The sequence below is a fragment of the Schistocerca americana genome, chromosome 7 (genome assembly GCF_021461395.2).
Source record: "Schistocerca americana isolate TAMUIC-IGC-003095 chromosome 7, iqSchAmer2.1, whole genome shotgun sequence".
NCBI classification, from domain to species: Eukaryota; Metazoa; Arthropoda; class Insecta; order Orthoptera; family Acrididae; genus Schistocerca; species Schistocerca americana.
The window spans coordinates 281,578,117-281,590,359 of record NC_060125.1 but is presented as its reverse complement, the minus strand read 5'-3'; the positions used below and the strand labels follow the sequence as shown (position 1 = coordinate 281,590,359).

Below are 12,243 nucleotides of genomic sequence, written 5' to 3'. Positions count from 1 at the left end.
TTTCATTATCGTTACACGAATATCTCTTTCTGAACCCTGGCTGTTTTGAGATTATTGCATCAGCGATAGTTTGTAGCCTTGATTAAGAATCATCTCATAAATTTTATATACCACATTTAGTAAACTTATACCTCCGTAATTCCCTTTGTCTCTCCTACTGCTTTGTTAAATACAAAAATAACTTTAGCTGTATTTCATTCTTAAGGTACACAACAGTTTTCCCAACATATGTTTAATGATGGAGAAGGCTAAATTCTAAAGTGGTTCCGTCATATTTGATTCATTTAGAATTAGTACCCTCTAGGTCAGTAGCTCTTCTGTTTTCTGTAACATTTAAGGCTGCTTTTACATCTTTTACGTCTATATGGTCTACGAAGTTATTATCGGATTGTTAGATTAATTTGCTTCACTAACTTCATCATACCATAACGTTCTGTTATGTTGTATCTATCGATCTTCTGTTGTTATATTAATGTTTGAAGTACGTTTCTCTGTTTTATTTATATGCTTCATACGTTTAAATGGTATTTCTGTCTTCCGTGAATGTCATGTTCAATATTACCAATGAACCTTTCCCAGGATTCTCTATGGTATCTTTTTATTAAATTCTTTGATTTCTTTCTTTTCTGTTTACACATTTCCCATGGTTCACGTGTTCGTGTTTGTAAACACTCATTATAAACACTTTGTTTTTCTGTAATATTATTAGCTATTTTTGTATTCCTTATTTTCTGTCTTTAATCTCATGATTTTTCTACAGTATAGCCTTTAGTATCAACCATTTGCAATTCCTATCTGAGGCTTTCTACATGTAAGTTCATTAAGCCTTGTTCCTGCAGAAGATAAACTTCATATTTCAATTTTGCCTGTATCGTTACCTCTAGACACATGAGTGTTTCGGATTTGAGAGCTTATTTATTATTTTTTTTTTTTAATTAGCTGTTACAGAGGCGATTACTGAGTGTGAACGTCTTGCGTTCGAGGTTCATTTAATAATGTCTATTTTTCTGAAGAACGTATTTGTAAATTCCAGCTGGTTAAATGTATCAAAAAGTCTTTCCATTTTCATTAAAAATTACTTCACCAAATGTTGCTACTGAATCATTATTGGTACCTTTACAGTTCCTGCATTTAAGACTCCTGATATCAACATATGATAAGTTTTATTGTATTTATTTACTTGTCTTTGCAGTTACATATGAAACATTTCAGAATCCTCGCATTTTCCTTCTTCAGGTACATATACTCGCGTCATAGCCTGTCCCAAGGGCAGTTATGAAGGGAGGAGGGGGAGGACTAACACCTCTTTAAGAAACTTTGGATCACCTTCCCAGGTGATATTCCCTTGCGAGGGTCGCTTTCCAGGGTTACGGTGATGACTGCAAACGGTCAACAAGGCAATGTGAAACCAGACTCTCCCTACAGTGATTTGAAGAGCGGAAGTAGCAACCATGTCTACTGGGAATTCATTAACAGAGAAGAAAGGTAGATAGATCTCTTAAGACCCGGTCGGTCATATACCTAGGAGAAGGTATTTACATTTACAATCCGATCCTACAGGGCGGGGGTTGTGCGATGGGCTGATTACCTATCAATACAAAAAAATCCATAACTCATTAATCTCTAACGAATAAGCCGATGGTTCTCACAGTCGACAACAATACCATTATGAACGAAAACGAGTTGGTATTAAACATATATTCTCTGTACGTACCTGGAATATACGAGGTCTTTTTAATATGATGGACCTTAGAGCTCATAGGAAACTTGAAACGAAGAAATACTAACATTGCTGCTGATAAAACTTTCAAGGAAGAAGATCGTGGAACACCAACGCTTGTTTCTGACGTTTCGTCCAGAACTGAGCTGGACATACCCAGAAATGTTGCGCTTTCGTAGAGTCTTGCCGACTGACGGAACGGACGTATGAGAGCTACATATATATACTGTAGTAAAAGAGGCGTGGCCCGTGTTACACTGAAAAACAGAGATGATTCTTGTCAATATAAAACTTAACTGTCGATTGTCCTCTTGTCAAAGAGCAAAAACCTCTTTAGCGATTCTGTAGAGCTCTGTCCATTTTTTCGTTAGGTTTGATGGTCTCTTCTATACTACTAAAATTGTTCATATATCCAGAATGAGATTTTCACTCTGCAGCGGAGTGTGCGCTGATATGAAACTTCCTGGAAGATTAAAACTGTGTGTCCGACCGAGACTCGAACTCGGGACCTTTGCCTTTCGCGGGCAAGTGCTCTACCATCCTTTTTTTTTTTTTTAATTCTCATTTTGTCCGCGTTTGTTCGTTGTATCTGCTGGGGCCAGACGTCGTAAGACATCCGATTAAGTTCGTTGATGACCGATTAACTCAGTTCTTTTATTACAGAGGGTACGTAACCCTCTGTCCGAACACGCTGAGCTACCGTGCCGGCACCATCTGAGCTACCGAAGCACAACTCACGCCCGGTCCTCACAGCTTTACTTCTGGCAGTATCTCGTCTCCCACCTTCCAAACATTACAGAAGCTCTCCTGCGAAGTTTGGAAGGTAGGAGATGAGATACTGGCAGAAGTAGAGGACCGGGCGTGAGTCGTGCTTCGGTAGCACAGATGGTAAAGCACTTGCCCGCGAAAGGCAAAGGTCTCGAGTTCGACTCTCGGTCTGGTACACAGTTTTAATCTGCCAGGCAGTTTTGTTCATATATTTCACTGGCTTGTCTACATAGCCATGCATAATAATTCGTCGTCGTAGATAAAATGATTGTTTCAGGAATCCTTATTTCTTGACTTAGTGATTGAATAGCACGCTCTGCTACAGCCAATTTATCTACCTTCCCTAGTTGGCAAAGAGTTTTGTGTTCCTTCTAACGTGTGTTCACGCTTCTCCTGGTTGTTTCAGTACAAACGTCACCATACCTACACAAAATTTTGTACACGGCACATACAGAGTTGGGTGTTTATCGTTTGTATAGCAGAGTGCCTGACCTACTTTCTCTGTTGATTTAAAAATCGGTCTAATGTCATGCTTCTGTAATATCATTCCTATCAGATGTGTTACTTTTTTAATAAAAGGGAGAGAGCCTGTATTCTTCCATCGTTGTTTTTTCATGCATATCCTTCGGATTCCGTAATTTGGTCTTAGAGGTCTGTTTACACCTTTCCCCAAGTAGCCATTTTTCCTCGAAAGCCTGCTTTATATGTTTTAATTCGACATCCAGATATTCCGGCGTGAAAGTCCTTTTGGCTCTATCGGTAAGACTTTGTATTACACCTCTCTTTTGTTGAGAATAGTGATTAGACTTCTTATATAAATATTTTTCTATGTGCGTTACTTTTCGGAACACCTAATGTTCCAAACTCCCATCGGTCTGTCTCACAACCAAATATCCGAGAAAGGTATTTTGTTGTCATTTTTATTTCCATGGTTGACTAGCCACAAAACGATACCAGAGAGTTGTTTTTTTTTATTTGCTTCAAGCTGACTGCTCGAATTTCTCCATTTAGAAATGAGCTATATCAGGACCTAAAGGATTACCCATTACAACATTATCAAGTTTTTCATAAAATTCTTCATCTCATTGGAACTGACTTGAAGTAAGTCAATGCGTGGGAAGAGCAGATGAATCTCCTGGAAAAATATCCGTTATGAAAATGATAACTTCGTTGACTGGGATCTTAGTGAAAAAACATACTATGTTGAAACTACTTGCAAAGATATCTTCAGGAACGAGAATTAGCCCTTCAATTTTCTCCATAAAATGACGCGAGTCTTTTATATATGAGTCAATATTCCGACGTATGAGTTGCCGGATACCTTTCTTTGCTAATTAATATCTAAAGAAGAGAGAAAACTACGTTATAACACCCATGCAAGTATCAGTTGTGAATATTATCGTCAATATAGAAACAGGTATGGGTGCCTTCCGCAAAAAAATATATTGGGAAACCTATTGTGTAAGCCTTCATTCAATCAACTGTAAAGATCTCTCTCGTAACAAAAACAAAGAAGGAACTTAAAGGAACAAATGATTCCAATAGTAATACATTAATTTACATTGATTTGTGATGGACCCACAAAACCAGCAGCGAGTGTAGTAGTCATTCTTACAGATAAAAACTAAAAAGAAGAAGTGATTTTTATGACTACATAAAGAATGGATACTAATTGCTAGATTTAGAAATACACCGTATTTTGGTTCAGTAGGTATACACAACCACGTGAGATACCAAGGGAACGCTGTGTCAAAATTTCAAAGCAATCGGTGAAGAACTTTCGGAGATACATGATTTTGACCAAAAGAACATTTACATTTTTTTATATAGAAGAAGATTACAGAGGCTTGCTATTAACGCCAATAAGAAGGTTACTGTAATAAACTAGCCTTTTCCTCCTGGTTTTGAGTAATCTTACCTTATTTACGATATATAAAACCGTCTGTAACTGAGGAACATAAAGGTACAGTGCTACGCATATAGATTGTTTCATCTGTCTTGATTTCTTTGCCCACTAACTCCACGTACACTGCATTTGTCTCCTGTGTGAGCAATGCTTATCACGTCGAAACTTACTGTTATATTTCGTGCTATCCATTAATGTCGGGGAGCTATTCAACACTGTACAGTATTGACACTGCAATACATTTGTGGCGGAAGCCCATAAAGCAAGTTAAAACTTTTATGACACCTGCGACAGTCACTTTGTATTGCATGTAGAACGCTTCTTCCACTTCTGCTACATTACATATTCCTAAATAAATCCGTGTATTTACTAGATTTGTAATAGTTGTTTACGATAACACACTTTCCCTCTAACAGTCATGCTTCAAAGCAGAAGTCTGTTAGAAATATACTCTTTCCTCATTTTTCACGGTTTATTCTGTTAGTTAGTGAAGGAAATACCCTCTTTTACATTTGGACTGTAACACTATACCTGTACCATGATCCCTTATTCGAACAACGGGATATAATTGGATTAAGTCGTTTGCTACACTCATGTTCAGAAAAAAAACAGTACACCTTGAATGAATAGAGATAGGATGCTGATATTCACAGGGCATGTATATCAGTATGTTCTGCACTAATGAATAACATTCCAGTCGGTATGTGTCCTGCTGCCTGGTAGGCGCAGGGTCCGCCATGGACCCTGGTATCTTGTTCTATGTGTGATGGCATCGGCGAGTATAAAGCGTGAATGCCTTCCTGTGGTATAGCCATCCTTACTGCATTCACCTGGTTCCAAAGTTCATCTGGGGTGGCTGCCATTGGGTCACAGTAGTGCACCCGTCATTTCACCATATTCCCCACATTTTTGATTAGCGACAAGTCTGGTGATCTGGCGAACCAGGACAAAAGGCTGACTTCCTGTGACCGCAAGAGGGCATCTGCTCATGCAGCAACTTGTGGTCGTGCATTGTCTCGTTGGGATATGGCGACTGGTGTATTGTCCAGAAAGCGTTCAGCTACTAGTCGTGGGATGTCATTCACGAAAGTCACAAAGGCCACAGTGCCCTGGACGCCCACAAACTGTGATTTGTGGCTGTACCCAAAAACACCCCACACCAGAAGGCCTTGAGCTCGCGCTGAATGTCTTGTGCGAATGCAATCACTGTGTTGCCACTCCCCCCCCCCCTCCACGACCTGTCAGCGGCGAACCAAATAGTGCGGTTAAGATTTTCCAACAAACAGAGCCTGGGATCGTCCGAAAACACTTTTTGATGCCATTCCTAGCCCAACTGACATCGCTCCATGCACCATTGCCGTCTAGCATGTTTCTGCAGGTACGTCAATGGTATACGGAGAAGTGGACGACGAGCACGTAACCCATGACGTAATAAACGGCGACGGACTGTCACTCCTGATAGTGCACGAGAGTGCACGTTGCATCAATGGCGAGGAGGAAGCAGATATGTCCTTCAAAGCCATTCGGATGACGTGTCGGTCAACCGGGGGCCGTGGGGGGGGGGGGGGGGGGGCTGGGCAGTGCGACCTGACTCATCGAGCTGTATTCCGCGGCATTCCATGAAGCATTCTGCACACACCCATTGCACTGCCGAAACACTTCGTCCCACACGAGTAGCAATTTCCCGTATGGATACGTCACAGCCTCTCATGCCAATAATGTGCCCTGTTTGAAACAACCTATTTGGCACTGTTCGCTCATACTTCTGTGAGGCATCCTGCGCTTCTGATCAAGTCACATTGATCCATTATCTTCGGTTTATGGCGACAATGACAGTCGCAGGCACATTTTACTGGTAGGTGGTGTTGTGCCGCGGTATCGATGTTGAATCTGGACCCGCGGGCCGACATGGTTCAGATGCTAACCATTTCTGCAAAACATACAAATATACATGTCCCATGAACATGAACGCCCTATCTCTAGTCGTTCAAGATGTCCTGTTTCTTCCTGAACGTCTGTATATTAAATTCGATGTCAGATCAGTACTACTTCAAATGAATTTTAATATTGCATAATTTTATGCAGTTTTAAGTCGAGGTAAACGCGTTACCATAGGCTTCATTGGAATATTGTGATATTCTTTAATGCAGGTCGTAGCACAGTAAATTTGGAAATTAGTGACAGTAGTTGTTTTCCAAGAAATTGCTCGTATTGATACTCAAACTTCATCAGTCTGTTGATCTAATGTATTTGGAATTTCATTTTCGCCATTCTGATTGGTTTTACAAAAGTTTCGTTGCTTCGTTTTGCTTCATAACGTTGTTGGGAAATTTTGTTTGCATCAAGAACTAGTCGATCATTAAATATATCGATAAATGAACTCCAAGTAGCAGGACTGTTAAATCTCGGATGTAATGACAAACAAATATATAAAGGGGCCTAACCAGGTCATTCTGACCACAACTTACATAACCATTAGTAAGAAGTTCTACAGTTTAATGTGAAATCCCTACCACACTGCCATTTGACAATCTTCCTTAAACGAATCTTTGTCAGATAAAGGAAAAATTTTAGGAGAGAGTCCTATCAGTGACGGTTGAAAATCGGAATGTGGACTTTTATGGGGATTAGAACCCGGAATCTTTGTTTTTGAGTACAATGCTCTTACCTGATGAGCCAGCCAAGCGCGAAACTCAGGCTCCAACCATAGTTTCTGTTCTGCCTACACTGCTCTCCCAAAATATCAGTGCCGCTGTACTACATACTACGCTCGACTGTCGGACTAAGAGTCCTGGAAGAAATGAGATTTTATAGGAATGACTTGGCGGCAGCGAGAGGTCACTTCGAAATAAGACACACATTCTGAGGTGGAACGTGCCAAATCTGGACTCATTTGGAAAGTGAGAGGGATATGTTGTCTGTCGTTGAGAGTAGCCCATGAAACACGTGTGGTAGCTCAGCTGTAAGATTGTTACCCGTGATACCTACAGTCCTTATTTCAGTCCTCGATCAGGCCCAGACTTATAATTTGCCGAAGCTTCCAAAACCGCACACATTCCCCAATAGATTGAAATCTTCGTTCTGGAGAAAGTGACGGACATTTTTCCGAAAGACATCCAGCGGCACGTGAGGCTGGCTGTACTCACGCTGGTGACTCCACGGACGAAAGCCCTCCTGGCGAGCGGGCCTGGACCGTCCACCGTCTTGCCGTCGTCCTCCGGCCCCCACGAGGCGCTGTAGACGTCCACGTGTTCAGGGTTCAGCCCCAGGGCCCGGGCCTCCACTGCGTCGTTCACCGTGCCGTCAAGCATGCGAACACCTGCAGGAACAAGCACCGTGTATGTGAATGACGTATACTGAAGTTATGAAACAAATTTTGGTACCAGTTAAAGAGTAATTTTTGTATACTATGCGCTTTCGGCACCAAGGTCATTTTCATGAGATATTTCTTCTTTGATAACGAAAGAAAACTTCGCAACCCGAGGGAGCTAATAAATCTTTTTCTTGGTAGACCGGTATCGACAGAACTCTGCCATCATTATCGAATCAGCAAGAGGACAAACAGAAGATGTTGATACGAAAATATTTTACGATCATGATATTAAACTTCGGTAAACGGTCTTGTTGCATAACTTTAAAATACTTACAACATATTGTCCTTAAGTGTTGCAATTCCCTTCACTTTGGGTGTTGTACGCTTCCCATTGCCATGAAGATCACTACACACCGGCATGCCAGATGTAGTAGTTTTATGTACAAACACAAACATAAGTGTACTGCGTCTATTACAAGTTTTCGTGTTCAGTACCAGCTGACAACTGACAGAAATGTTCTAAACACAACAACCGCATAGTACATCACCAGGTGGCACTGTCTCAGTTGACTGCATTATCGTCTTGTGTACAGCATAAAGCACAGATACGTAATGCCATGTAACTGAAGGTACATTTTAAGGATTAGTTTTATTTATATATTATATAATCCATTACAGGGAAACATAGAAATTTTACGTATAGTTAATGTATCTATAGTTACGTTTAGAACCTCTTTTCATACTGTGGAGATAAATTTTTTTCGTTTTCTAGTTTTTTTTAAAAAACAGTGCTTTACACACACTGTTCTAGACAGGTCACCGTTAAAAAATGACAACCTTACATAATTCTAAATACGGAATTGGTATGTTCATCTACATTGCATATGTAGCCCCATGTCTAGGTACTCATTGCGAATATGACTGAAACAATGTTCGTCATTGTCTATTCTATCAAATGAAACTCAAATAATGTTAACTTGTGATATACGACGGTTGGAACTTAAATAGTGGCAACTGCTAACGGTATACTACGCCTTCCACATCGATGGCAACGAGTTCTACACAACGCTAATACCTACTTTGAAGGACATCAACAGATGCAAACATCGGTTGGGAATAAATGGTTGCCACTATCTAAGTTCTAATCCTCGTATAATGGGAAGCGACTTCGAACACTGATGGACAATATGTTGTAAAAATTTTAGAGCGTAAGATATGTTATAACTCCGTAGGTTATGTAAGAAGACAGTTCAACAAGGTGTAATATTATGATTATCAAGTATTTTCCTATGAAATTCATGTGTTCATCCTCTTGCAGATCCGATGATGACAGTGTAGCTCTATCGAAACGGGGCATACAATAAAGTGCTTTTTTTCGCGATGAAATTTTCTTCAGCTATGACTTACTGCAGACAGCTCACAGACTGACCGTGTCAGTGATACATTGTGATTTAAGTCTACTGTAGTCGAAGGGCACCCTCTCTGCCTGACCAGGCAAATTCACAATCAGTTATTCTGTCCAGGCAAAAAGGGTGACGTTAGCTACAACACAGTTGAAATTTGTTTGGTCAGAAAAGGAGAATGCTCCTCAACTACAACAGACCGTATCGACTTGAATTTAATCGATATGTTTTGGTGGCTAAGAAGGATGGTCATCTGCTACAACAGACTGTAGCCACTCGAATTCAGTGTCAGTGACATGAAAATGGCATCAGTGGGTGAAACAGATCGTGATATTAAAAAATAAAATTGCACATGTTGGGTTAAATTGTATTCCATTAATTACTGGCGTTGTAGACACTCTGAAACACCAAGCCAAACATGCAGAATGTACAGGGTGTCTCAAATCTGTTGAGTCAACTGAATTAGATGATTGTATTGAGGTAGGGATTTTATTGAGGTATGGAACCAATGATCTGAAATGCATATTTATTATGTTATGGGTACACACAGCGTACACCGTGTAACAGCAATGTAGCTAACAGCAACTGTTCGTAAGGATGACCGCCAGGGTCAGTGCATGTATTATAACAGCGCTGGCAGTTTTGCCGCAATCTCGCATTGCTCGCCGGTGCCTGTGGTACACTGGAACACGCAGCGGGTGATAGCACCCTACGCCCCTGGGCACCAAACAGACATACTCTACGCAACTTAGCTCGTAGCATGTGTGTCATGTTACATTTGCATACTTCGCACCGGCCAGAATCACACCACTATCCCTGGTATAACTTTTCTACTGCATCAGACAGCTCGTGATGTGTCCATGGCGATGTGTAGTACTGTTACTCGTCACGAAAGTTGACAGACAAGCATTTAATGAACGGTCCAGCAGGAACGCTTCCCTTACAGATAACATCCTACCTGGAAGAAGTTCATCTCTATGGACACCAACCCACTGAGATGGAAGTCGGATGTTGTGAGATCCTGTAAGTAAAGTGGATGAGAGAAAACAGTCCAGTAAAGTTTTGTGAGCTACTCCCAGGTGCGCAGACTAGGGTGAAGCCTTGCGTTGTCATGGAGAAAGACAAGGTCGTTTGCAGTTTTGTGGCAACGAACGCGCCGGAGTCGTTCCTTCAGTTTCCTGAGGGTAGTACAACACACTACAGAGATGATCATTGCATCATGAGGGAGGACATCGAACCTCTACAGAATTCCGGAGGACGGTCGCCATGACTTTACTGGCGGTGCAACTTCGAAATTTTTCTTCGGAGGAGAGGTGGGGTGCCGCCACTACATGTAAAGCTATATTGTCTCCGGCTCGAAGTGATGAACCCATGTTTCATCGCCTTTGACCATGTTCGATGTTCCTCATGATCAGGCTCGTAACACACAAGACATTCCGTATAGCTGGCCCTTCGTTGGTCTTTATGATCTTTTGTTGCGCGGCGAGGAACCCAGCTGCCCACCTTTGAGTACCCCATCTGGAGGACGACGGTATCAGCACTATCAGAATAGGCGCCCAGTTGAATAGCGATGCGTTTAATTGTGAACTGTCGATCACCTCCAGTGATGGTGTCCGCACGTTTCAACACTGGAGGAGCCACAGCTGGTCGCGGCCAGCCGGTACGTGGAAGATCGGACAGTTTTGGGTGACCACAGCGGTGACGATAGACGCCTCACCCAACGACTAACCGTGCCTTGGTTCACTGCTGCCATGTCTCCATAGACATTCGCCCAATATATCTGCGATGCTCCGTTTTTCCGCCAAAAGAAACTCAGTGACAGCTGTCTGCTTAAGACACACCTCCATTACAGATGTCATTTTGAATGCTATTTACAGCGCCACCACCAATCTAAACGTCATGAAACTATAACGCCTGAATCGGTACTGTTCCCTGATGTGCCAGAACAAATTCCCCCTTTTATCCATCAAAATTGGCTGAGAACAAAGTTTATTGCATGAGGTATCTAATGCCCCTCGTATACAGAAACATGAATCAGTCTATTTGTTGAAACTGTATAAAAATTCCTACAGTAGTTCCTCAGAGAAGACTTAACACACAGGCAGAAAAACGATGCGAGGAACATTAATTTATAATATGTGTAGATTCTGGTCTGGTCAAGATTCTGGTCAAGTTTTGCTGCTCTGTGCAGCTGCGGTGGCTGTAACTTTACTGCTTTTTCCGCCACATACCGGGTCTTCTGTAGCTCGTATATCTTGTAGCTCCCATCATTGGTGCGTCATTCCAAACGCAAATTATATGTGGGACACGTAACGATATGTTCTTTACTCGTCCATTGTTACTATAATTGTAAATTATATCGACAAACAATCCCTTTGAATCAGTATATCTCTTAGTGAAAACATATCGAAATAACTGTGGTAGACTAACCTACACGTACAGAAAAACGTGGCAGGGGACAAGACTTTTCATGTCCATGATAAGTATTTCAACATTTCCTATAGTCACATAATTCTGTGTATAAGACTTGATTGTTATTCAGCTAACATCACCCTTAGGTCCGTCACAATAAAACAGTAATTGGATTCTCACAGCTTAACTCACATTTTTACGATTCGACGTGTTTTGCCATTCGCAGTCGAGAACCTCATATGCTACGGGTAGTGCCAACGTTAAGAGAATTAGTGGTTGCTGAGTGAAGATTCTTTAAGTTCCTCGACAACTGAATCAGAAAATAAACTCACAAACCAAAAATATGAGTAAGCTATAGAGAAGCTTAATTTAAAACATCCCTTTGTCGATTTCTTTCGATTTCGTGATTTCCGTGTAGTCGGGTAGCCGTGATCGAAGGCACTATGCTCATGAATTGAACACGATTAAAGCAAACCTCTTACTTCGTTGTAGCTGGAAAAAAGAGAGATTCTACAATAACAACGAAGATCAGAAACGTTTCTCACGAAATTATTATTATTGTAAAGCCGTTATTTGTGTACTAAATGAGGCGATAATTCATTGCCGATATCTTTTGAAGCCTTCCCAAGATTTCCTGTGTACTGAAGAGTCTGCAGCTGTTTGTCCTAAGACTTTGTGGTCAGGTAATGAAGTCCGAAAAAAGCATTCATGTTCAAAAGAC

General features: G+C 41.2%; 1 protein-coding gene across 1 annotated transcript in view; it reads right to left on the bottom strand.

Moving 5' to 3' along the window:
- LOC124622874 (furin-like protease 2) overlaps nt 1-12,243 on the bottom strand; it is a 790,830-nt gene that overhangs the window by 200,372 nt on the left and 578,215 nt on the right. The window contains exon 7 of the mRNA XM_047148668.1: nt 7,541-7,713. Within this exon, the coding sequence (XP_047004624.1) occupies nt 7,541-7,713 (173 nt within the window). The remainder of the gene's footprint in view (nt 1-7,540; nt 7,714-12,243) is intronic.